A 25,103-nucleotide genomic window follows, 5' to 3' on the forward strand; every position below is an offset into this window, starting at 1 on the left:
CATCACTCTTTCTCCTGGCTCTGTTCTAAATCTGTAACTTTAAGCTGAGTTTCTAGTCTTGAGTGAAATCTTATTGCTTGAAGGCACTTAGTACATTTGAATATATTTGTGATGTGCTTTTGTGTCTTTATATCTAGCAAATTAAAACTTTAATACACATGTATTTTTTACAGCAAAGATGAACTTTTTCAAGAGAAAAAAGAAACATGATGAAAACGAGCAACAACATGATGAAAAGGAACCAAAAAGGTCAAAAATTGTGTCCCTTGTTCGCAAGGCAGGGAATAATTTAAAATAACAATTCTCTGTTACAGTCAAGGCACGGACATCACGAACATACACAGGATGTGAAATCATTCTTATTTACAACACCAGCTGGGCCACTAAGATGAGCGCGCTATGTTATGACACAACTGGTGCCATTCAGTGCTGTGTAGTTGTTACTTGAGTGGAGGTACCGTAAAATTCTGGTCATAAGCCCTCCCGGTTATAGGCCCATCTATCTGGAAAGAAAAAATACATCCGATTATGAGCCCCCCCCGGATATAAGCCCCCCTGTGCAAGGTGACAGTACTGAATAGGGCTAAATGTTGCTTTATTATGCGTTTTTAACTTAAAAATGTATTTCGATCAACACTCCCGTGGCTCGTTTCGAAACGTTTTTTTTATCCCGGTTATAAGCCCTCCCGGATATAAGCCCTTCCGCTTATAAGCCCTCCCGGTTATAAGACCCTCCGTTTATAAGCCTACACAAAACCCCTTAAGCCCAGGGCTTATAACCGGAATTTTACGGTATGTTTATTTTGTGTGGTGAACTTAAAACTCAGTACAATTGAAAACAAATCCAGCTAATGCACCGGGGGTCCCTTTCAAGACTTTCATCCTAAACCACTCAGCCATGTTGCCCCTTTATTTAGACTTTTGTCAGTCTGCAGTTCCTGCTTCTCTCATGTTTTAGCATCACACAAAACCACCAGCTTTGCAGGTTACAAGCTAAGTGGAAAAATATTTTTCAGTTCTCCTGGCAGGAGTCAAACATATGGCCCTCTGCAGACCAGTCAGACATGTCACTGAGCTACAGGAGACCTGTGGAAGCATACCGATTACTCACATGACTATAAGCAATCATATCCCTACTAGAGCTGGCCATATCTTTTGGTCAGGACAGAGATCTCATACTCTGGCCACAGGCCCGGAGCCAGGATTTTGCATGGAGGGGAGAGTGCACATGAGCGCCGCAGGTACTAGAACGTATGGGGGTCTGGGGTATCCCCCAGGAAATTTTGAAAAAAAAATGGTTATCTGAAGCAGCATTTCGTGCGTTTTGAAAACAGTTGGTTAGGAAACAAGGCAGGTTAAAGTGAAGGTAGCAACGACAATAATTCTGGTACATTTTTAAATTTAAAACGTATTTTTAGAAACAGAACAGCTCCCAGCGAAATCACTTTCTTCCGTGCGTGGCGTTTTACGGACAAAATTGTCCATGGATTGACATGATCTGGCTGCCGCCTTTCCTTTTTCTCGTTTTGTTCTCAGTCCATTTTCTTACGGATTCGTCAAGGAAGTACATTTCAATACTGAGTACCGTGTTCCGAGCCCAAAAAGTACCCATTCTTCTCTCTTTTTGGTAGCACCTGGGAAAATTAAGGCCAATTTACACGGCAAAAAAAGTTTGGCACGGCTCGGTTAAAATTGGTACCCGCACCAAAAAGAATAGCACTGATACCCTGTTTACACGTACTTTTTTCTACTGTGCTAAACTGCGTTAAAAAATGTTGTGGTGCGGGTAAAAGGCTCAAAACCTTGGCCAGCGTACGCGATTCTGCCTTAGTGCGCATGCCACTATTTCATTTAAACGTCACATACGAGTCGCGCATCTTTCCCCCCTTTCCCAGAAGACTACAAAAGGGTGAAGGTATATGGTTCTGGTTCAAATGGCAGCAGTGATGGCTTGTACCTCCCCTATTAACGACGACGATTATTTTTATTATTATATTTTTTTCTTCTCGCATTATTTGGATCAAGGCAGTATTTCAGCTTTCGACTCTGGACACTAACGAACACAAACTCAGGAGAAAGCGACCGAAGAAGACTGCTAAAGAATGTTCGTGTGATTTTCTTGGCAACTGTTTTTCTTAAAATACACGTACGTCTAACACACCGCCATGCCGATCGAGTGGAATTTCTGCAAATTTATTAAATGAAGTTTCATAAGAAAAGAATTGGTTCAGCACGGCTAATCGTTTATACTACACATTTTATTCGAACCGGGTAAGATTTTCAGGAACGCGTACCAATTTTATCCGTGCTCGGACTACCTCGCGACTATATAGGGGGTAAAATTTTGGTTCGGCACGGGTGAGGCAAAGTCGTTTACACGACAAAATTTATCCGTGCCGAACCATTTTTCCGCTACGCGTACCATTTTCACCCGAGCGGTGCCAAAAATTTTCTGTCGTGTAAATGGGCCTTTGGCACTTCAAACGGTTCGACAATGAAGGACATTAGGTAGAATGTATCGTCAAAATTAACCTAGAGTTTAAAACAACGTCAACAAAAACGAGTTCCTCGAGAGTTATTCGGTGACGTTACCACTCAAGGTAGCGGGGTTCAGGCTCCTGGCTAAAGGAGCCCGGTGGTAAAGTGCGTAAATCGTACATTTTATCGTTGGTATTTTGCTGGTTACTGACAAGAGACTAAGGGTACAATTGCGAATGCAATGTTGCGCCACGCAGCATGGTACCAGAAGTAGCTGGAAAGTAGAGAATTAATATTCCGAAGGTTATTTAGGGTGCTGTGGTCCCCGATTTCCTTTCTAGAGCTACGCTCAGAAGGAAATTCCCGGGATTTTTTTCCCAGCACTTTTAATAAACTTAAAGTAAGTTCTCTACTTTCCATTTACTGTCAAAAGACGATAGATTCTTTTAAAAAATGTCGTCTTTTTGCGTACCGTGATGAAAGATCGCATAAACAATACCGCCGCTAACTTTGAAGTTGCATCAAAACTCCTTAAAAATATCCTACTAGCCACTATGACTACTACTAGTTTTTCTGCCTGCGTTTGCTTGGGCGTTAAAAGAACAGGCCAAAACCCCGACTACTTTGCTATTGTGAGAATAAACGAATACAAGAAGTAATAGCGGTGAAAAATGTGCAATTTATTAAGGAATATTGGTTCAATAAGAGGTTCTTTTCTACATACTGTCTTTTTTTCTTGTTTTTATCTTTTTTGAATTTTTCTATCAAGAAGAAAACCAGCCATTGCTTATTTGGCAAAAGATATTTAAAAAAATTATAAACAGTAAAACCTGTTTCGATAAGCTGACCATCTCTAAATGAAATGCTGCAACAGCTTGTCCATATTGTTACCTATTGCTATATATTACATTAACTTCACACATCAAAAAAAGACCGAAGAGGTCTATAGCTAACTGTTGAAGAAGCTAAGTTACAAAGCTCAGTGAAACTAAAAATGTTCTACATTCAGTGTTTTGCTTCAAACACTAAGTCGTAAGAGTTTTGTTCAGTTCTTCTTTTTTTTTTTTTTTTTTTTTTTTTTTTTATTTTTCTTGGTAATTTATGAAAAAATACCGTTGTCAGGTTGAACACCGGCCATTGCTATCTGGCAAAAGATTTTAAAAAATTGTTAAAAACGTAAAACCCGGTCCGATAAGCTGACCCTCTCTAAATCAAACGCTGCAACAGTTCGACGATATTGTTAACTATTCCTACTACATTCTCTTCAAACAAGTGAAAAAAGACCGAACAGAATGAGATCTGGTAGCTAATGTGCTAAGTTATTTAACCTAACTCTCTGCAATTTGTTTTAAACTTCACTTTGTAAATTCCTATAAAAAAAACTGTATAAGACATAAATCAGGAGATCTCTTCCAAAACTGACACTATTGAAAAGCACGACACCAGACTATGTAAAAATCTCCATTACAACTTAGTCTAACAATCTCTTAATATTAATGCGCAGGCGATATGCGTAATTATATAAAGCGCATTCGTGCTTAATGGGTAAAAACGTTACTGAGGCAAAAATCGCCTCCTGATAAATGAACGGTTTTGTAAAGTAAATACCTCTCAAAGGGCAATAAAAAATGTTAGTCAATTGACAATTGTCAAAATCCATCCTTCCATGTGCATTGGGGGCATTGTTCTGACGGGCCTGCACCAAAACGTACAGTTTAGCGTACACTGGCTAAGACGTGTGACGTAATGGGCTTCACGAGCCAACAAAACAATACTTCACAAATGTTCTAGCAATGAAGTCAGTTTTCAGTATCACTTATAGCACGAAAGGCTGACTATGACTCCTACTTGTGCTGCTAGTCAGTGTCTCTTTTACTCAGTTGATGGATCCTGTGGTGCAAACGTTATGCCATTCGCGACAGGCCCCTGAAGATTGAAACTGACAACAAAATACACCAGAGCTCCAGGTGTAAAGTCCCTCTCTGGCACTTTGCCGACGTCTGCATTCTTGCCAACATAGAGCTCAATATTTCCTTGCACCAATTCAATATAAAGATGTGATTTTCCACTGCTTGATGACTGCTTTACTCGAATTCTTCCTTTGCACTCCTGCAATTTCTTCCGGCTTTCAACCTGCCAAAATTTCGAAACTTTTTCAAAATTATCAGCGGCGTAGTCGGTTTCTCCACGTAACAGAGTGTTGCGACTGATGAGGCGAGACATGCCTTGTCCTTCCTTGCATACATACAGTGTAGCATAAAGTCTTCGCAAATGATTCTGCGATTTCTCTTTGCACTTCTCTAAAGCTTTGATGTACTTTGGCATAAATTCCAGTGTGTTGCCATCTAGAATTTGTAGGAAGGAGATAACCATGTGGTAAAAGTCTGGCTGGCAATCATGAGCTGCGACCTTTGACCATTTCTCACAGACATGAAGACCTTGCTCGAGGCTGTAACTTCGTACTCCGGTCACTAGCATGCACACTTTCATCAAATGATGGGCTAAGCGATACTCGTCTTCTTTTAAAACAAGATCTTCCAGAAGTTTGAGTAGATATTCAAGGTTTTCTTTCTTCAAACTGTCGATTGACTGTTCGCTGTTAGTCAAAATAAAGTGGGCTTGAAGTCGTTTTAGCTCCAGCTGCGATGACTCGCGGAAATGCTTACTTGTGCAAATTGCTCTGCAAGCTTGGACAATGTCTTCGTCAGCTTTAAGTCTGCCAAGGGACACAAATCGTCTGCGAAACGTGTTCATCAATGATAATCTCAAGTTGTTGCACAACCGTTTCGTTTCTGCAGGATCTGCCAGCTGAGACACGCTTTGGACCATGTCATCAACAACGTCCAGTAGATTAAAAGAGTCACTTACGCAAGTCCGAAAGAAAGGAGGGGACAGAGTTGTCACAAAAGCCAAAGTCTTCTCTGCGTCACGATTGCAAACGTTATTCATGATCCATGTAATGCACTGAAGCCATACTTCTACTTCGCCAATTAAAGGATGCGGGTAGGTTGGAGGGAAGTTTCGTGCTTCACGATACGCCTGAAGAACTTTACTGGCCATTGCTTGCAACGTTGTCAGATCCTCGACTTTACGTGATTTGATCATGTACTTTAGTTCAAAGTAAAGGACAACACCTTTAGTGTGACACAAATTTTTGTACCCTCCTTTTGATGATGAAGATCCGTGAACTTGCAAAGCACGTTGAATAAGTTCCTTCGCTTTTGGAAACGAGGGAGGCTCATTCCTGGCGCAAAATCGTGCTGCATTGGCATACATCACGGAATCGTTTGTCTTTTCAGCTGCTTTACAGAAGATGTCTGCTGCTCGGTTTGAGTCGGTGTTTTTCAGCTCTTCAAATAGAATGGAGAATTTCAGCTTCTCGGCTTGCCCTTTCTTGATTTTGTTGTAGATGAAAAGTTCGTTAAAAACAGGTAGGAGTGTTTCTTGTTGGTAAATGGGAAACTGAAGAAATCGGTCCACTATTCCAAAAAGGTCGCGCTTCTGCTCTTGATACACCCTCTTAAGCACCAAGTCTGCGACTAATGGATGTTGAAATGTATAGCTTTCTGGTGGCTTTTGGTTTCCAGAAGGTGTTGGCTTTGAAGGTATCATTAAATTCATGAGGTACTCTGAAAAAAGCTGCTTGATGTCATCATAAGTTGCACTCTTGTCATCTGACACGGGGATGAACTGTTTGAAAGCTTCATGTAGAAGAATTGCTGGAGTTGGAAGATTAGCATACTTCTGTAAAAAGGCCACAACTGCAGCAATTTCTTGCTGAATTCCTCCCAGCTCGTTGAAGGTGTCTTCAATGATCTTCTCAAGTTTGGGGCGGAACTCTTCCATCATGGAAAGAAGGGGAAAATGAAAAACACGACATAGGCCGGATAGCACTTGTTTCTTGGCCAGCGGTCCATCAATGGTGTCCAAATACTCTTTGTACTTCGACTTAAACTCATTAAGATCAGTGACAGATTCCTCCAATTTAACATTAACATGAAACACTTTGTGAACATGGGAAGACTCCTGCGCTCCTTTTGAAGAGGCTTTTGATCCTCGGAGACAGCGCAATAAAAGGGCCCGTTTCCCCCTGCTTTGAAGTATTCGTGTTAGTTTGTTTGAGAGACCTTCTATGGCTCCAGATTGCTTTCCATCGATCATAATTAATGGAGTGGTGTTGCAGATTTCTTCAATTGATGATATACGCTCTGCAAGTGCGTTTGCGAATATTTTGTCTTCATCGGAGTAGCGATGGAAGCTTACGTCGATTAGCACGCAAGGATATGCCTTGTGTAGATCCCACAGTACACGACGGGCAATTGTAGTGCCACCAGCACCTGGTGAATGCCTAATTTCCACAATGGTCGGCCGTGCCAAGCCTTGGTCAAGGAGTCGTTGAACGTGAATCTGGATGTCTCTCTCAATTTCTCTTCTTGCGTCATGATTGTCATAGAGACTGGCAAAAGAAATTTCATTACCTGACAGGAATGACTTTCTCTGCTCTTCTAAGAATGTCTCCTGTTGCTCTTGAGACTCTGAACGGTTACCCGTGTTCTCTGGCAGATCTTCACACCCTATGTATAGGACTTCTAGGTATTCTTTGATGTAAAGGTACTGTCTTGGACTGAGGTAAACCGGAACTCCAGCATGGGAAGTTGGCATGCGCAGCTTCTGGTCCGTTGAAGAACCAAGCACCCCTTCCAATCCCAGGCTAAGAATTTTTGAACATAAATCAAAAGCTTGAACATTGAATTTCTCTGGGGCACCGATCAAATTCTTGTTATTGACAGAGACAAATGTGACGTTATGCTTGTTAAAGTTCTCGATAAGGCGGCTCAATGTAACTTGCAAATAAGGTCTGCTGTCGTTACTGAAGGGAAGAATTAGACATACCACTGGCTTCAACTCGTCAAACATGTCTGGATCGGAGCAACATCGAAACAAACTGCTGATGTCTTTCACGGAGGAGGCTTCCCAATCTGAAAACTCTTTACGACCACCGTCGTCATCACCAGCTCTTCCATTGACAAACAACCACTGTATCTTTTTGAGGATCAATCTGACGCAGCAAACTTCTCATCGTACTCTGCCTCAGTTCTGCTGGTGTAAACATGCTTGCTAACTTACTCATTTTTCCTTCTTTTGAAACGAACTCTCGATAAAATCCTTCCTCTTCCGACATGGGATCGAAATCTAAGATCATCTTCCAAGCAACACCTCTTAAACTCGAGTAGCACTCGAGTTCCGCATTCGGCACAGCATCGGTGAAAAGAATGTACTGATTCATTTGGGTATCGAAATCTCCAACTGCTTTACGAAAGTTCAACCATTCATCCCAATTAGGACCACTTCTAGCTGCTGGACCGTCAGGAGTTTTGGAAGCCCCACAATTAGCTGTTTGACTGGCAATGAGGGAATCCAATTTTCTGTCTATCGATTCAAGCATCTTTTCACAACGATAGTGTTTATCTCGTTCTGCCAGAAAGAGCTGTTTGTAGTGTTCTGCTGCGACGATGACTTCCTCTGAACAAACAAAAAAAACACAGATACAACATCAATACAAGTACAAACAATTTTGCTTGATAATTTTTTTTAAAGTACAGTTGAATCCCGATTTCTCGAACCTCTAAGGGAAAAGGAAAGTGGTTCGAGAAATCGGGAGCTCGGGAAATCGGAGGTAAGACTGTAGTGTTGAACTTAGTGAAGCAAATCCAAGGGAAACGACTCTTGGTTCGTGTTATCGGGAGGTTCGAGATATCTAGGGTCCAAGAAATTGGGACGCCACTGTATGTATAATTGCCAAGGGACTGAGGGGGGTTGAACGGGAAATGTGGAACCGCCAATCCACTTTAAATTTTTAACCACCGTCGATCCGCAGAAAAACAAAACCACGAAATTTTCGTTCAAACCCCTTGGGTGGGTAGCGCACTGTTTGAGCTACGAGTCTTGTACTGCTGATGAACGTTAACCAAAATATTCCAGTTTTAGTGCGAGAAAAGAACTGCGTCAAACGAGAAACAAAGTTATAGTTTAAGAAAAAAATACATATCCACACGTGTTGCTTCACAGTGCTGAAACCTTTTAATTCAGTGTTCGCACGCGTCTCATATGAAACGTTCGTGAAGTCCCCGCACATCCGAGAAATTAAGACGCTTAGTCTAGCACAGCGGTCAGAAACAGGTGTACGAACCAGTGCCAACGACAGAAATTATATCGCTTTCGTTCCTTGGAAATGCTGTTTAACCTGAAGGTTAGTCATTCAACGTATTAGGAAATGTAATTTGTGACATTGAGGGAGTTTACATGTAGCATGAAGCACTCGAGATTTTTACCTTCGTTTGCACGTGTTTCGTTAATGGACTCTTACCTTGAAGCGACATATTATTACATATATGATTACCTGATCTGAGCTTGAGTTCATCAATGTCTTGTGGATTAGCTCCAAGAGTAATAAAGTTGCTTGACAGCAGAGGCCAGTAGTAGTTGAAATCTGCATCAGACATCTTGTCTGTGGATGGATGTCCCAGCAGCTTGTTACGACATTTCTTTAATTCCTGCAGGGCAATGCCATATCCAGGTCTCTTGCTGATCTCCAGTGCACATCTTGTAGTAAACAGAAGTACAGATGTCATCAATGAAAAGTCCCATTCGTCTATGTTTCCTTTCTTGAAAATCGCTTCTTCCTCTTTACCAAGACGTATCTTCCCTTTAGAGAGTGCAGCTGCATCAGTGGGCTTGTTCGACCAAGAGGGATGGATCTGCATAAACAACACTCTAAGTGCTCGAAGACCAACGCCATAGACGAGTTTGAAAATGCACAGTATATTCCGTCTAGAAAGTAAGAGATCACAACTAGTTGGCTCAAATACGAAATTCCGCAAGTTCAGCAGGGCAATTGTTTTATTATCGGAATTACCACTTCATCATCATCATCATCATCATCATCATCATCATCATTATTATACATGCTTGACCTTTTTTGGAGGGGGCGGAGGGCGGGAATTATTGAAAAAATAATGGTAGAAAATCAAGAGATTATGTGTTCATATTCTCTTGGTGTAAAATAAAATGTTTCCGAAGTGAAAAACGTTTGCTGAGGCGCATAAGTTTAAAGTTCTTGTTTGTCAAGGAAAACACATTTTTTATCACGAGTTCCCCCTGAAAAATAATAATGGTCCGTCCCTCTCCTTGTCCGGCGCGTATGACCCGCGCGATTTGACCTAATCCTTTATATTTCCCTTCTTTATTTGTAACTCTTTCATTCATTTGGCTTTCGCTTTTAACTTTCCGCTCCGAGCAGGTAACGCAATGGCCATAAAAAATAAAATATTCCACCTTTGCCCTTTGGCCGTTGGAACGGGTTCTGTTTTTATGCAAATACCGTAAAAACTTTTTTACTGTTTTGTAAAACAACCTGCAGTCGACAGCTCTAATAGACAATACAAAAAACTGAAATAGCAGAACGCAAACGATATCAGTCACGGGAAAGTTGACTTGTAATTCGCTGAACCGCCAGTGTCGAACAGTGGAAGTTACTTATCGAACGAAAGTCTAGAGCCTGACAGAGACCTGTCGAATCATCGGGATATAGAGTTATTGTCAGTAATTCAGTTTTGTGGTATGACCTACTTTAGCCATAAAGGGAAGCAGACTTGACTAAATAGATGCATTCTCAGACACTCATTAAGTATTTATGATTTGATAACTCGGGATCTTACATTTAATATCAGTAACACCCTTTTACAATTTAGGTTTGCAAGTCTATTTTTTTAAAAGTATCGTATTTTAGGTAGGTTGTTGCTGAATAGTGTCGGCTGAATACTAACTCTTCATGGTCTGACATCGCAAAGATCCTCTCCAAACTTCTAGATTCCTCGACGGTCCGGTCGCATTAATTCGATCTGCAGGATATATATATACAAAGCATATAGACTTAAGACCGGCAAACGAACGTAAGAAATGCCTGTTTAAGCTTTTAGAAATAAACACGTGAAAGAAACAAAAGGCAACGGAAAACTTACAATTCTCGAGTGTTGGTCTAAATGCATCTTTGGCACGAATTGCTTACGTTGCACTTCCGCTTTCACTTCATTGCTCGTGGATGTGTTCTTTACCTTCGCCAGCTACCCGGAGCCTGTCATCTTAGTCAGCCTGATAGGCTTCTACTTACTTTAAATTTGCACAACTATACTAAGATGGTCAGTTATAAGTCCAATATTTACTCTTTGCCAAACTGCACACCGAAGCGTATGTGGTAAATGGGTGCGGCGAACTGTCACGCTTCACGCTAGTCTGGGAGCAAGGCCCTGGGAAAGACAAATATTTTTGCAGCCTCGATTCAGTGCGAGAAGGCCTGGGTAGATGAAGTGGGATTTTCAAAAGTTTTTGGATCGGGACGAACGAGAACTCCAAGGTTAGTTGATCTCTCCTTTTCTGTAATCATGCAAACATCTTCTTATCTGTTTTTAGTCACTGTAAAAGAAACAAAGTTTGGTGGTAATTAAACCGTTGTTGATTGCATCAACACTGCAAACTAGTTCGATCTCGAGATCAGTCGATCGATCGATCTAGAAGCTTTTTGTAGTATTTCTCCCTGGCCTACGTGCAAGTCGCCAGATGTCACTCATTTCCAATTTTAACAACCAAACCTTCATAACATAAAATAACTTTTCTGTATAACTAATCGCGGTGAGATTTCCGCACAGCCCCATACATTAATTATGCATGCAATTTTCTGACTTGTTCTTTTCATGATTGCTGTTTGTGTATTGTTGGTTTTCACGTGACGTCATCAACATTGGAAAATCCAGAATCGCAAGTTTCATGACTTTTTACCCTTCACTGGCTATTAGACGTCCTCAACATATATCTTATTGAAGGTTTTCAGCTCGTTAGCATCCGCCGTCTTTAAGATATAACATTTTGAAATTTCGGAGTTTTGCGCCACATGACATCAGAATGGCCGCCTGAAGGCTGTTACGTATACTTTAAAAAATGCTTCATCCTGTGATTTTTAACGATCTGAACAATTGATGTTTTACAAGAAGTGTTTATGTAAGTGTTTACGTATTCACGAAGGTGAACTGACCGCTTTTTATAGCAGAAGTGAATGCCAGATGTTTTCATTGATTTCCGGCGGCCATCTTGGTGCCCCTTCACACGGACTCCAGCATGGAATTTCCATACTGTGCTCTCTAAAATTTCGTGAAACATTTTAACGGATAACTCGAGTACGGAATACCGTACAGACCTGAGACTTGGACACGTTGACTATCTAGTAATTTTCTACAACCTGTAATATTCTTGATTTTTTTGACTCAATAGCTTTGGATTTATTTTTTGCAGCACGTGACAGTATCGTTGCTTGCGTGACAGTGAAAACCAGCAATAGCCCGGCGATATCAATCAATGAAAATCAACCATTGATTGCAATCAATATAATCAATAGTGGTCAATAATAATCCATTGATTATTATTGATTGGTTCAACCAATCAATAAAAATTGATACTCACTCGTCAAATAATCTTAATTGCTATTGATTATTATTGATTTTCCTAGATAATCAATAACTGATTATGCAACTTAGTTTATGGCGCGTTGTAGTGTGGACGTGCATCATAAATCACGGGCACATTTAAACATCTAGGGTGATTCAATTGCACACATTTTTCCTTGCATGCTGACCAGGACTGATGAAACTAGAAATTGAAAGTAAAACACTTGTTCTTATTTTGAGAAAATCAAACGTTTTAGTAAGCTTTTAATAGTAAACTGTAGTAAACATGCTACAAATTTGAAACCTTTGATTTGTAATAACATGAAGCTCGAAACGAATAAAGTTTAGTGAATGATTTGTCAATTCACAAGGTGTATTTAATTGAAAATAAATAACAAATTTCATAATAAATAAAAACCAATATTAATCAATAATAATCAATGATAATCAATAAAAATCGATACTCACTCAAATTTTAGGCATTGATTTTTATTGATTTCCAATACCAATCAATTAATTGTTATTGATTATTAGAGCAGTTTTCAATTGAGTGTCGTAAAACCAAAACCAAAGTAATTACTCTGGCCAATCACAAAGGACACAGACAATCTAGTGAACCAATCAAAACTCGAAGCAAATACATGTAGCCGGCACTTAGCACAGGAAAACGTGCGCGAGAGAGTCACGGTTGGTTTTGGTTTTACTCCTGATTGGCTGAGAAAGTGGCGCGAGATTTTTAAGCCAATCACTAAGCGTAGTAATGCAAAACCAAAGCAAACGCAATTTACTTTTGACACTCAAGTGAAAACCGCTCTATTGATTATTATTGATTTTATTGATTATTGATTTTCATTGATAAATATCGCAGGGTGTATAGTGATAGTATGAAATAGTTGCATACATAATTAATGTAGGGGCTGTGCGGAAATCTTTCCCTAATCGCCCTAGAAGTGCTAGTGAATCTCCAGGTTTTTTTTTTTGTTTTATCTCATTTCCAGGTGGACCAGCAGTCAATGTTGTTTGACTTTTTTCCATCTGATATAACAGGGAGACCACAACAGTTGAAAAATTGAATAAATAAATAAATAAAAGAATATTATTCACACGGTCCGTTCGTTTTCAGTGTTGTTTTTCTTTATGCATAGTCGAGAGACACGACAGCACTGTTGTCATATGCTGAAATGTCTTATGTACGAGCAGATTTCAGATAGGCTAATTTTCTCGTTTCTTGATAATCAATTAGAAAATTAGCCTATCTGAAATCTGCTCGTACATAAGACAGCTCAGCATATGACAACAGTGCTGTCGTATCTCTCTACTACGCATAAAGAAAAACAACACAGAAAACAAACGAAACCACGTGAATAATATTCTTTTATTTATTTATTTATTCAATTTTTCAATTGTTGTGGTCTCCCTGTGGTGATATTTAGCTTGAGGCTAATGCATCAGTCAATATCCAGTTAGCGGGAACTATGTTTTTTTTTAAAACCATCTGGCAAATACCTCATGACCAAGAAAGATTACAAGGACCCCATACAAACGATCTGACTTCAAGTGTGGCAACAGTCAGTGCAAAACCCTGCAAACCCCTCAAATTCGCCATTTTGAGTCAGTCAGAGATGACAAAATAAACGAATGAGGTAGATTTATGTTTATTGTGAGCTTGCATGTAAAATGAAGACAGTACTTGCTCACGATATTTTAAAAATAACAAGAACCTGTCAATATTCTCATACATTTCTTTATATTTCAAACATACAAACAGACACGCCACTTGTATGGGTCCCTTGTAAACAAACTAGAGGTGGTTCAAAAATGTGTATTTCCTTCATTTTTCACCTAATTTTCACTAGAATTTTATCTATTTCATTGCCAAATTTTTCCTAGCTAGGCGTTATTTTCCATTAAAAAAGGTTATTCTGCAGCTCTAGCATCCCATTTAAATCCATCTAGACATATTAGATGAGAATGTTATTGTATTTGTCAATATATTGGTCATTCAAAGAGGCAGCAATGCTGCCAGGTGAAAAAAATCAAGATGGGCAAATGTGCCAGGGTAATTGGATGGAAGAATAATGCCCAACGCCCAGAACGGATAAAATTGGAAAATGTTCCACTATTTCCCAGGGGATAGATACTGCTAAGAATTGACTGATGCATTGAAACATGCATGCTTATAGGGCTGCGAATAATTTAATTAAGGATGTGATATACTGTTAATTATTTAAATTGTAATCCTTGATTAGAATTTGGGTAAAGTTTGCATGAAGGCATGCCTCTGTGTGATTTGGGTGTCAGAATAAAGACCTTTGATATCAAGCAAATTTACCTTTTTTCTTGCAGAAGATGAACTTTTTTAAGCGAAAAAGAAGTATCAGAGATGATGAAAAAGATCTGGAGCCTTGTGAAAAAGAGCCCAAGAGGTCAAAAATTGTATCCCTTGTCCGCAAGGCAGGGAATAATTTGAAAGAAAAATTCTCTCTTGCAGTCAAAGCACTGACGTCACGTACATACACACAAGATGTGAAATCTTTCCTTTTCACAACACCAGCTGGGCCGCTAAGATCAGCGCGCTATGTTATGACGCCGCTCGTGCCATTCAGTGCCGTCAAGTCATCACTTGAGTGGAGGTATGTTTTAAATAATTTTTGTAAACTTGTAATTAATACACAGTACTATTATTGCAAACAAATCCAGCTAGCATAGTGTTGAAAACTTACCCGGGTAATGAACAGGGGGTCCCTTACAAGATTTTGGCTTAAACCACTCAGCCATGTTGGCCCCGCTTTGTAAGAAAATTGTCAGTCTGCAGTTCCTGCTCCTTCTCATATTTAGTATCGCCCAAAACTACCAGCTATACAGGTTTCAAGCTAAGTGGAAGAATATTTTTGAGTTCTCTGGGCAGGAGTCAAATGTATGACCCACTGCAGACCAGTCAGACATGTTACTGAGCTACAGTAGACTTGTGAAAGCATACCGATTACCCACATGACTATGAGCAATCAAGAGGCTTCCAAGGGGGTATCTGATGTCGCTTTGTCACTCGTTTCCAACCCACCTGTCACCTATTTGGTGAGGGAAACATTGTTGCTGGTGCTGTCTGTCGGCTGTGGGTGCTCTGGAACAAGATTGTTGCTACATTTTTACATATTTCGGGGCAATGTCACCTTGGAAGGCCTCAATTGTATTCCTAAAACTGGTTTATCTTTTGGTCAGCACAAAGATCTCGTACTCTTGCCAAGTCTGATTTTTCTTAGCATGCACAGGGTACCCACTTTTCAATGCCAGCCCATCAAATTGGAACATTAGGGGAAGTCCATGAATCACAGACCTTCACATTAGACTAGATTGTATTCTCGAAGCTGACCAAAATAAAAGTGGCTCTCGAGATGTGAAAAAACTGTGATCCACATACTGCTAGTATTTAAGTTAATTTGTCATTAGCTGAGATGTTTACAGAAAGAAATGGTAAACTTACTTTTTTGGCCTACATATAGCTCCTGACCTACAAGTACCTGGCTTGTACATGTACCTCTGTTGTAGAGTGTTTGACCAGTCAACTACTGTTGGCAGAAATCAGAGTAGCTTGTCTCAGCTCCACTAACTGGTTTAACATTTTTCTAAAACTTCTATAAGCTTAACTTATACAGTAGAATCTTGATGTCTTAAAGTTCCTTAAACACTAGATTTTTTGAAGTTTCTGAGACCTCAAAGAAAAAGTTGTTTCCCTTCTGTTTACTTTAATTTGGAATTCAAACCAATTTTCATTTTCCTTGAACTGGTTCAAGAAATAAGGGTTCCATGATTCCTTTATGGACATATCCATTAATCTTCCTTTTGTCTTTCAGAGATCATTCTTACTACGTGTTGGGCAGTACCATTGTCGTTACAGAAAGCCACCAGCATGAATTTAAGACTGGAGGAGGAAATTATCCTATTAGTATACTTCCAGAGGTAAATTAAATGAATAAAATCTCAGTGACAAACTTTGTAGTTTTATAAATGCTGCAATTACAATTTTTTATTTCAGTATACTTCTAATTTCAACTATTTACTAGTTAGTTTTTTCTAACTAGTTGATAAATCATTTAATACATTTGACCATCTGTTTACAGCATGTAAGAAAATATGGTTCTGCCTTTCTGAACTCAGATGGTGGTGTGTTGATGGCCGGAATATTAGACAATGGTGAGAAGTAAATTATAAATGTAATGTTAATCATCTTGCGGCGGTGAGTTAGGGAGGCACAGTGGCTTAATGGTTAGCTCGCTGGACTCTATCAAGCAGTCCAGGCTGCATCCCTGGCCAGATTCTTGTGTTGTGTTCTCGGGCAAGACACTTTACTCTCAAAGTGCCTCTCCCCACCCAGGTGTATAAATGCGTACTGTCTGGCAAATTTTTTTTGGTCCAGGGGATAACCCTACAATGGACTAGCATCCCATCCAGGGAGGAGAAGAAATACTCCTAGTCACTTCATGCTACAGAAACTGGGATAAATTCTGGCCTGATGGGCCACTGGGCTCAACCACAGCTAGACTGCACCCAATCTTAATTATATTATCATCTTTGGTGTTTTTTATATTTATCATGGAGTATGCCATTAATGATCATTTACATTGTTGCATGCGTTTTTTCTGTTAAGAATACGTACTTGTCCTTTTTTGCCATATATGGTAAGTTTGAGGTTAGTGATAATCAATAATAATAAATAAGGCAACTATTTTGAAGACATTGTAAGTAAATACAATTTAAGAAAATAACTAACTTAAGCCCTAGCTTTTATAAATCCATACACTTTCAAACATTGCTAAAAAAAGGGGTAGCCCCAGGGGGGGTACTCTGGCTTGTAAATGACGGGGATGATTGAATGGAGGCAAAACTCAGGACCCAAAAAAATCCCTAAGTCTTCTGACATTACCCAAAAAAAATCTCTGGACCAAAAATAAACCCCCAAAAAATCCCTTGTCAAATTACCCCTAAATTTCCAGGAGGGGCAATAATATAACACAAAGAAAATCATAAAAAATTGAACGCTCGTATTCGTTGTTTGTTTTTTCATCATACCATAAGTACGCCAACGTGCCAAGGCACTTTAGTTTGTTTTTTATACCCAAAAAAACCCTATTTAAATCAAGTCACCCAAAAAAAATACTTGCCAAATTTTCCAACCCAAAAAAATCCCGGAATCAAAAATTTCAAACCCAAAAAAATCCTTCGATCATCCCCGTCATTTGCAAGCAGTACCCTTATACTGGTTGTCTCAGACCAAAATAGTACTTAAGGTTTGAGTGATAATGATATTAGCATGGATTTCCTTTTAAGGAATAGTGCGTGGAATCCACTGTACCCCAGCTATGAAAAGAAGAATCACAGACACTGTACACAGAGAGTTCGCTGAGTTTCTTCCCAAAGTGGATCCATCATTTTACAGGCGAGTTGACAAGCACTAGTAAAATCGCACTCCTTCCCAGAGCCTCTCTCTAAGCTGACAAAGCCTGAGGAAGGAGGAACAAGCGGCTCTGGGGACACATGATTTCATTGGCTAGATTGATTGGAGAAGATTGGAGAATTAAATCAAACAAATCGAAAATCCTTTTGTAGTAAAAGTAGGTTTGATTTGCTAGAGGAAGACTTACATTCTCTTTGTTAAAAATCTGGCCAAGCAAATCACGTGTTCCCAAAGCCACTTGTTTCTTGTGCACAGGCTCTGCCATACAGCAAAAAGGAATTCAGGGGCTCTGGCTCTTTAAATTCCCTTTGTAAAACATTTAGCCAACACACATGTAAATTAGGAGTTGTGGCACAAACCGTGACAACTCGCTCGGCTCGCCCGGGCTCGCCTCGCTCCTTGTCACGGTTTGTGTCCACAACTCCTAATTTACATGTGTGTGCGGAACGCAAGACGCCTTTCTTACCCCCCTCGCGAAACGAGTTGCAAAAAAGGCGTTGGCGGCACCTCTAACGGCCCGCAGCAACAGAGAGCGCCACCTGTGTGCTATATTTATTTTTCAATTGAACAAATAACACCTCAGGGTAAATGGAGCCAACGAGAGATGTTTTTCAACCAAAAGGACCGAGAACGAGAAAGTTTTACATCCAAAACGAAAAAATTTTTGATCGATATTTACAACAATATGTAAGTGTTGACATGACAAAATTTATACACGACTTGGTTGTAGCAATTTCAAAACTGAAAACTAAAGAGCTTAGCAAAGAAATTTTTGAAGAATTGTTGGAAAGAGACTTTACTTTAAAAAAAAGTATGAAACTGAAAAAACCAGAACTTTTTGGAAAAAGTGAAGACTTACCCAACAGTGAAAAAAACGAAGAATTTGTTCCAATAACGACAGTTTTACCAAAAAAATCGTTAGATTATCTTACTTTAACAAAATATCATGAAGCTTTTTTGAGGTTAGGAGAAGTGTACGACTATGTCTATGATTTTGAAAAAATTCCGGAAAATTTAAGGCAAAAAAAACTGAAATCGCTAAGCAAATCTTGGCTAAAGCTAACAAAAAAATCTGGAAAGCAGTCGTGGAAATGGAACTAAAGAAAAAGCAAAAAAATGGGTAAACAAATTAATTAACTGCCGGAAGAAGAGCCGACAGACTGAACTTCGTACCAATCATTTAAACCAACCATTGTACTTTAGGGCGACGAACCTTTACAGTGCGACGCGCCTTACCGTGGCCACCCAACAAACTTTTTCACAAGTTAGCCAATCAGGTTGCACGATTATGATTGATGGCCACGCCTCCTTGCAAAGTTTCTAAAATATAATTTACAAAAGCGGGAAACGTTTTGCGGAAGAGACGAAGATTTCAACTTCAATCTACTGATATAGTACATAATTTATTTTTTAAACATATCCGCAGTTGCGGAAATAGTTGTAAGAGTTAGCTGCTGAAATTGACAAAACACCCTCGGCTATAGCAATTTTGGTCTCTTCCATCGCTAACAGTTGACATCTCCGAAGGAATTCCTTTATTTGATGGAAACAATATTCGCATGTATTGAGATGTGGCGAGTACGGTGGCTGGTAAATAAGCTGAACACCATAGTCATTCAAAAGGTCTCTGAGAACTGGCTCAACAAAAAGGCCATGATGAAAGCCACAATTGTCCATAACGACGCAATCCCCGCGTTCAAGAACAACACTTCTGTCTGGTCGTTGTATTTCGACAGCGTCTTCAAAAAAGTTTAGCAATTCAAATCCATTCGACGGGCCGTCAATTATATTAAAATAGTCTACTCCAAGGGCAGAGTGGAGCAAGTTGATAGTGAAATTGGCGTTTGAAGCGTATCGTTGAAACTCGATTGCTTTCTCACCAACTGTGACGTTTCCGTAGCTACGATTTCCAGTAGTTTTTATCACACTTGCCTCATCAAAAAAATGAATTTGGTTCGGTTGAAAAGTAGAAATGGCATTGAGATACTCATTTTGGCGGACGATGTTTTCAGGAGTATTGCTTTCTAACTGTGCAACCGAGAGCTTCTTCTTGCTCATGATCAAGTCACGTCTTAATCTTTTATTTATTTGAGAGGCGTTCGGCAAGTCGTCCGCGTCTACAACTCCATCTAACAAGAGTCTTTCCTGGATTTCGGAAGCATGAATACTTGGTTTCATAACTTTCTCGACAGACACAAATTCTAGGACTTCAGTGGTAACTTTTGGCACCAAAAAACTAGTACGAGGAATTCGCGTTGAAATATTTTTATCATCGTACTGTTCAAGGACGTTTTGGACGTAGCCCCGGCTTATTCGAAGCTCTGTTGCTATCTGCCGTTGGCTTGCACCTGTGTGTGCTAAGTCTAGTACTCTTTCTCTTATGACATCAGGGTACGCTCTTCCAGAGTCGTAACAACCGCCTTGTCGATTTATGCGAAGTTGAACGTTCGCTGGAGAAAAAAAATGACAAGTCAAGTTATTTACTTTCGCTTTTCGATAAAAATGAGACTACTCTCAGACCATACGGCTGCGTATCAAAAGTCAATGTAATTATGATTAAACTCGGTGTTAGCTTGTAATGGAACCTACCGCTGGGAACTTAACTTACGAAGGTTATAATTTCTATCCATCCTAGGGCTTGTTTACATCTTGTGTAGAATGGTGGAAATGCGACTTCAAACTTAAACTGACTGCACGAAATCAAAGTCACGTCAGTAGTGGACGGGAAGAACATTTCGCGCCACGACGTGACGTGGCAAAGTTGAACGGCGTATTATTTTTCTTGTAGTTTCACTAAGGAGTTTGTATGTTTTTCCTCAGGCCGAGAACCTGATTAAGCGATGTATAAAAAGATTAATTGAACCGCAACCCAGACTATACTAAAATAAACAGTGCAAAAACAGAAGCAATTCAAAATACAAGAAAGTTGAGAAAAACGAAAACGATGGAAATGAGTTTGATTTTCGATAAAACGTGTATAGAATTTTACATGTACTTTGTTTACAACAGCAGACCTGTGTAAATAAACGATGGAATTGCAAACACGGAGACTAAAATGAACAAAACAAGACTATCGTGTTCTTGAAATAATAACTTTACTTTTACTGCGGAGCGTAAATATCTACCAAACACAACTATTACATGTAAAATTGAAATCCTACACTAACTGTGCAAACGATAAAATGAAGTTCAAGAACAAACACTAGTAACGCAAGAAGCAAATTACACCTTGTTGATATTAAAACATGACAAACGGTCGCAATCCTCATTCCATGTTCAATTCAGTATTTCTAAATTCAACCGAAAAAACAATTATTTTGTTCATAAACTGTACTGATGTGAGTCGTAAACTCGAAGTTCCTTCACTTCACAAGAATGTAGAAAACGTAACATGTACTAGGAATTTGCATATAAACATAACAACTCGAGTCCATTACAAAACATAATTCACGGGAGAAAGGAACCTCCTGTGGAATTCTGAACGGAAGGTACACCACCAACAAAGTACCTTTGGCTTTGAGTGGGCAAATAAGAGGAAACTTTGGCGTGATAATATTGCTCTATTATCAACGGTAGTTGCCAATCACCTTCTTCGGGTTTCCATTTTGGGACTTCATTTCGCAGCGCTCGTTGCAACACCAGTAAATCCTTGTCTAGTTTCAAACGATCTGTGTATTTAGGCAAATTCTGCAAGCGCAGACGATTACGCATAACCGAGAAAAAACTCGACTTGGATTTTTCTCTCGCTGCCGTAAAGTTTTCTAATTCACCCTTGTGCTTTTTATGTTGCTTCTGAAGATCTTTGAGTTCTGCCTGCAATGCTGATATTTTGTTTTTTATCTCCGGATGTTTTTCTCGGATTTTGCAGTTGCTGCTACTCTCACAAGGCGCTGCTTTACAAGTTGTTTTGGTATGGCCAGATTGATGACATCTGTTGCAAATCCGTCCGCGTATGGCTGCTAAAGGAGTAAGTTTTTCTTGCTCACTCTTCAGTTTTTGTAACTCATCCACGGCGCTGCTGATTTGCACCTCAAGAACGAGTAAATTTTCTTTCATTTCATTTGCCTTCTTATCTAGCGGCTTATTCTCCTGACCGTTAGCGCTCGTTGATGGCCCCGAGGTGCTCTCAGCACATGGCGTCGTTGACAACATATTCGAGTTTAAACCAGCAGCGCTGTTGAACCGCGTACAAAGTTCCACAGGTCTCAACGGCGTTCTTCTATTTTCCGGGTCGACGAGCGCCTTTATTTCGCTTTCTAAGATCCGTTTTTCTGCCAGCAAAAGTTTCTCGGGCGAAGGGAAAAACGCATCTACGTCCCCAGGACGAAGGTATCGAAGCGACTCCAAAGTGCTAAATCCACGTCTTTCAAACTGCTCGCTACATTTCTCCAATTTTAATCCTCCCGGAAGGTTCTGTAGCCATTTAAATACTTCGCTCATCTTAAATCGCTTGCAGGTTTACGCAAGCAGAAAACTTCGCTAAGATTCGATAACTCAAACAGTGTCAATTTACTGAAGATTGTACATGTTTTCGTAAACACGAACTTTGCAAGGAGGCGTGGCCATCAATCATAATCGTGCAACCTGATTGGCTAACTTGTGAAAAAGTTTGTTGGGTGGCCACGGTAAGGCGCGTCGCACTGTAATTGACAAAAAAGGTTTAAGCTTGCGACTTTTTTTTTTTTATTTATAAAAGAAAACAACATTAAAAAAACCTTCGCTAACGTTAAACGCGCTAAAACCATTTTTTCTGACCGTTTACAGACACAAAAAAATGATTGCCCTGCTAGCGGCACGCAAAATCGCGAGCGACTTACGTGAGTTGCGTGACATTTTCAGAGAGAGCCTGGAAACCATATTTCTAGTTCTCAGGCCCTTGGACGAGCAGAAAGAAACATGGCGGCCTAATCAGGATTTAGTGTTTGGGCCGATAAAAAACGAAACAGAACAGATATTACAAAAAAAATACGCTCAGTTAACGCGCTGTAATTTTTTGTGCCCCCACAGAAGCTGCCGAAGTGAAGCGAAGAGAAGAAATCGAGAAATAACAGGATTTGATCACAGAAGTTTATCGATCGATCGAAAGAACTTTCCCGAAACATCGGACACAATCGGGCCTGTTTATTTTTTTTCTGCTTCAAGCATTGCTTCCACGACTTGATATGTTATCTGTCTGACCTCATTTTGCCAAACGGGAGTAGAAAGTTCGGTTAAAATAAAGCAAATCGCTTGGAAAAGCACCAACATTTTAGCCTATTTACCAAACTTTACCAAGTGTCTAATTAATGATGACATCATCCTGATGCCCAAAAGCGCATGCGTACTTGCTCAAAATAGGTGAAAGGGTACCACAAGTGAAAAACGTGACAAAGTGAACTATATATAAGTTAACGCGGCCGTAATTTTTTGTTAGTTCACAAATTCTGGTGAAGTCAAGGGAGGTAGTGGATGGCCAACCACTTGAATCCTGTTATAATGGCTTGTGCGGATGGTGAATTACGGGGTATAGGGGGACTCCTTTCAGTGGGAGATACCCCTGGGTGAACCCGCCTCGGCCCTACTGATAACGTGGGGGTGCTCAGAAATTCCTCGGGATTTCAAACCTCGGCAGAGGTAAAAATGTGGGACAGCCGCCTTGTCAGCGGCGGGGAAAAAGTCCTAGCCGGGGCTAGGCAAGAAACAGCCAACGAGCACCCCCCGACCAGGGTTTTGCCCTTTCGTTTGACCTGTCACGCAACGTCACGCGTGACTGTCACGCTCTGTGTCACACAATGTCACGCTGTGTGTAACACAATGTCACGATTTGTGTCATGCGTTAATTTTATTTTTCTGAACACTCAGATTAAATCCAGTGTTTATTTTCTCAAATCTGATTTCGACTCTGCTGATATTCTTTTTTTTAACCTATCTAATTCTTCTTGTCGAATTTCCTGTCTCAGTTTCTCAATGTCCGGCTGTGGAGATGACTTTTTTTGGCTTAAATTTTTTGAAAGGTGCCTGCGAACAGTCTCTTTGAGAGCCATGTAACGAGAATATTCATCCAAAATAATTTGGAACTCTTTGTCATCAACTTTATTGTCAATGAGAGCGGCAGAAACAAGTCTATTGACAGTTTCACGTTTGGCAACAGCAAGCGAAGTAATTTCATTATTTTTCAAAATTTTTGGTTCAAGTTTTTTGCTCGCTCCAGTGAAAGCGGCTGACAAAACGCCTGTAATTGCAGCACATGCTGCGAGAGGAACGCTTACCGGCAAACCAACGACTGTTACCGCTGTTCCAAGGCTGGAAGCAGAGAGAACACTGGACAAACCACCCATTGAAATTGCGGAATAATGAAAAAAAGACTTCACCTTTTTATACTTTTTCAAAACAGCTCGGTATTTTGCAACTTCTTTGTCAAATTCTGAACAAATTTGATTGATTTTTGTTAACCTAAAGTTTTCTGGTTGATTTGGCAAAGCGGGATACAGTGTTTGTTTTACGCTGTTTTCTTCGCGATCACCATAAGCAGGGGCACTCGGGAGAACATTAGCAGATGACATGGCCTCGTATACATAAAAGTTATTTTTGTATTTAATTTAATTCAATTCCAACTCATATGTAAGATTTGTGCCGTTAAAATCGAATGGCTTTCCATTCTCATCTCTAATCGAAAGAGTCAGAGATGATACATTTTCTTCAGCAGAAACGTCGCGCAAGACGTTAAAATGTGTATTTTGGTAATAAACTTTTTCATACGGTTTTCCACGTATGTCAAAAAACGCTAAAAGGCTTGATGGCTTACCATTTAGCAAGCTTTGTTGCTTGTCGATAAGGTCACAGTTGATGAAGTAATTTTTAGGATTTGAAACATTATTTACCTCAATTGTTTCAAAAAATTCCTTTTCAATACTTGCGTAATTCTCAAACCCAGGCAAATTAAAGAACTTAATAAGACTTTCGTTCAGTCCAAAAGCTTTTAAATTGGGCTCTTTTGCTTTTATTATCAATGAACGGCCTGCAATGCCTTTTGTTACAGAAAACATGTTTTTCTCTGGAAATCCTTTTTCAAAAATACTCCCAATGTCATCGAGTGAGAAGTTTCCTTGCCGTATATAACGCGCCTTCTCTTCCTTGTTCACTTGTTTATAAAAAACTATTCCATCCTTTTCCAAACTATTCCAGCTGTTGTAAAGAGAACAACTTAAAAGCCGGATATAGCTTGGTTTTGGAATAGGCTGGTCAAAATAAACAGTGTTCGGATTTTCTTTTGTGGTAACAGTCAGCACAACCATTTTTATATTAAATAAAAATAAAAAATGTTTAATATAAAAGAGGACCATGGATGCAAAAACAAGAGGTTTTATGAAGTGGATGAAAACCCCAGAAGCAACTACAATTTCTAAAGCGGCAAAAGACAATGCATGGAAACCTTTTCTTGCAAAATATCCAAACGCTGACCGAACAAAATTTGTTGCACAGGTTGAGTTCGCGTACAACCACACAGCAACGGCAGACATTTATTACAAGGCAGGGCAAGGCCATTTGATAAATGTTTTTGGCTCTGACAGCAAATATTGGAGCCCAGAGATGAAAAAAGCACTGGGGGTGAATCAAATTTCAGGCGGTTTTCCACAACAGCTGTCACCAAGCGGCGCAAAAGGCTCATCTTTGCCAATTCCCGCGGTTGGATTTCA

At 39.8% G+C, this 25,103-nt stretch overlaps 1 protein-coding gene and 1 pseudogene across 2 annotated transcripts in view; one reads left to right on the top strand and one right to left on the bottom strand.

Annotated features, from left to right (window-relative positions):
* Positions 1-3,959: 3,959 nt before the first annotated feature.
* Positions 3,960-10,725, bottom strand: LOC144659590 (sterile alpha motif domain-containing protein 9-like; annotated as a pseudogene). The gene is made up of 4 exons (XR_013571929.1): positions 10,500-10,725; positions 10,305-10,379; positions 8,879-9,309; positions 3,960-8,001 (listed from the first exon to the last, which is right to left on the bottom strand). The product of XR_013571929.1 is annotated as a sterile alpha motif domain-containing protein 9-like (transcript).
* A 12-nt stretch (positions 10,726-10,737) lies between these two features.
* Positions 10,738-25,103, top strand: part of LOC144659604 (schlafen-like protein 1) — a 32,425-nt gene continuing 18,059 nt past the window's right edge. Inside the window, exons 1-5 of the mRNA XM_078520071.1 lie at positions 10,738-10,891; positions 14,322-14,608; positions 15,827-15,932; positions 16,094-16,166; positions 17,301-17,409. Of these exons, the coding sequence (XP_078376197.1) occupies positions 14,325-14,608; positions 15,827-15,932; positions 16,094-16,166; positions 17,301-17,409 (572 nt within the window). The 5' untranslated portion in view covers positions 10,738-10,891; positions 14,322-14,324. The remainder of the gene's footprint in view (positions 10,892-14,321; positions 14,609-15,826; positions 15,933-16,093; positions 16,167-17,300; positions 17,410-25,103) is intronic.

Source organism: Oculina patagonica, chromosome 7, assembly GCF_052425735.1.
Source record: "Oculina patagonica isolate OP01 chromosome 7, crgOcupat, whole genome shotgun sequence".
NCBI classification, from domain to species: domain Eukaryota; kingdom Metazoa; phylum Cnidaria; class Anthozoa; order Scleractinia; family Oculinidae; genus Oculina; species Oculina patagonica.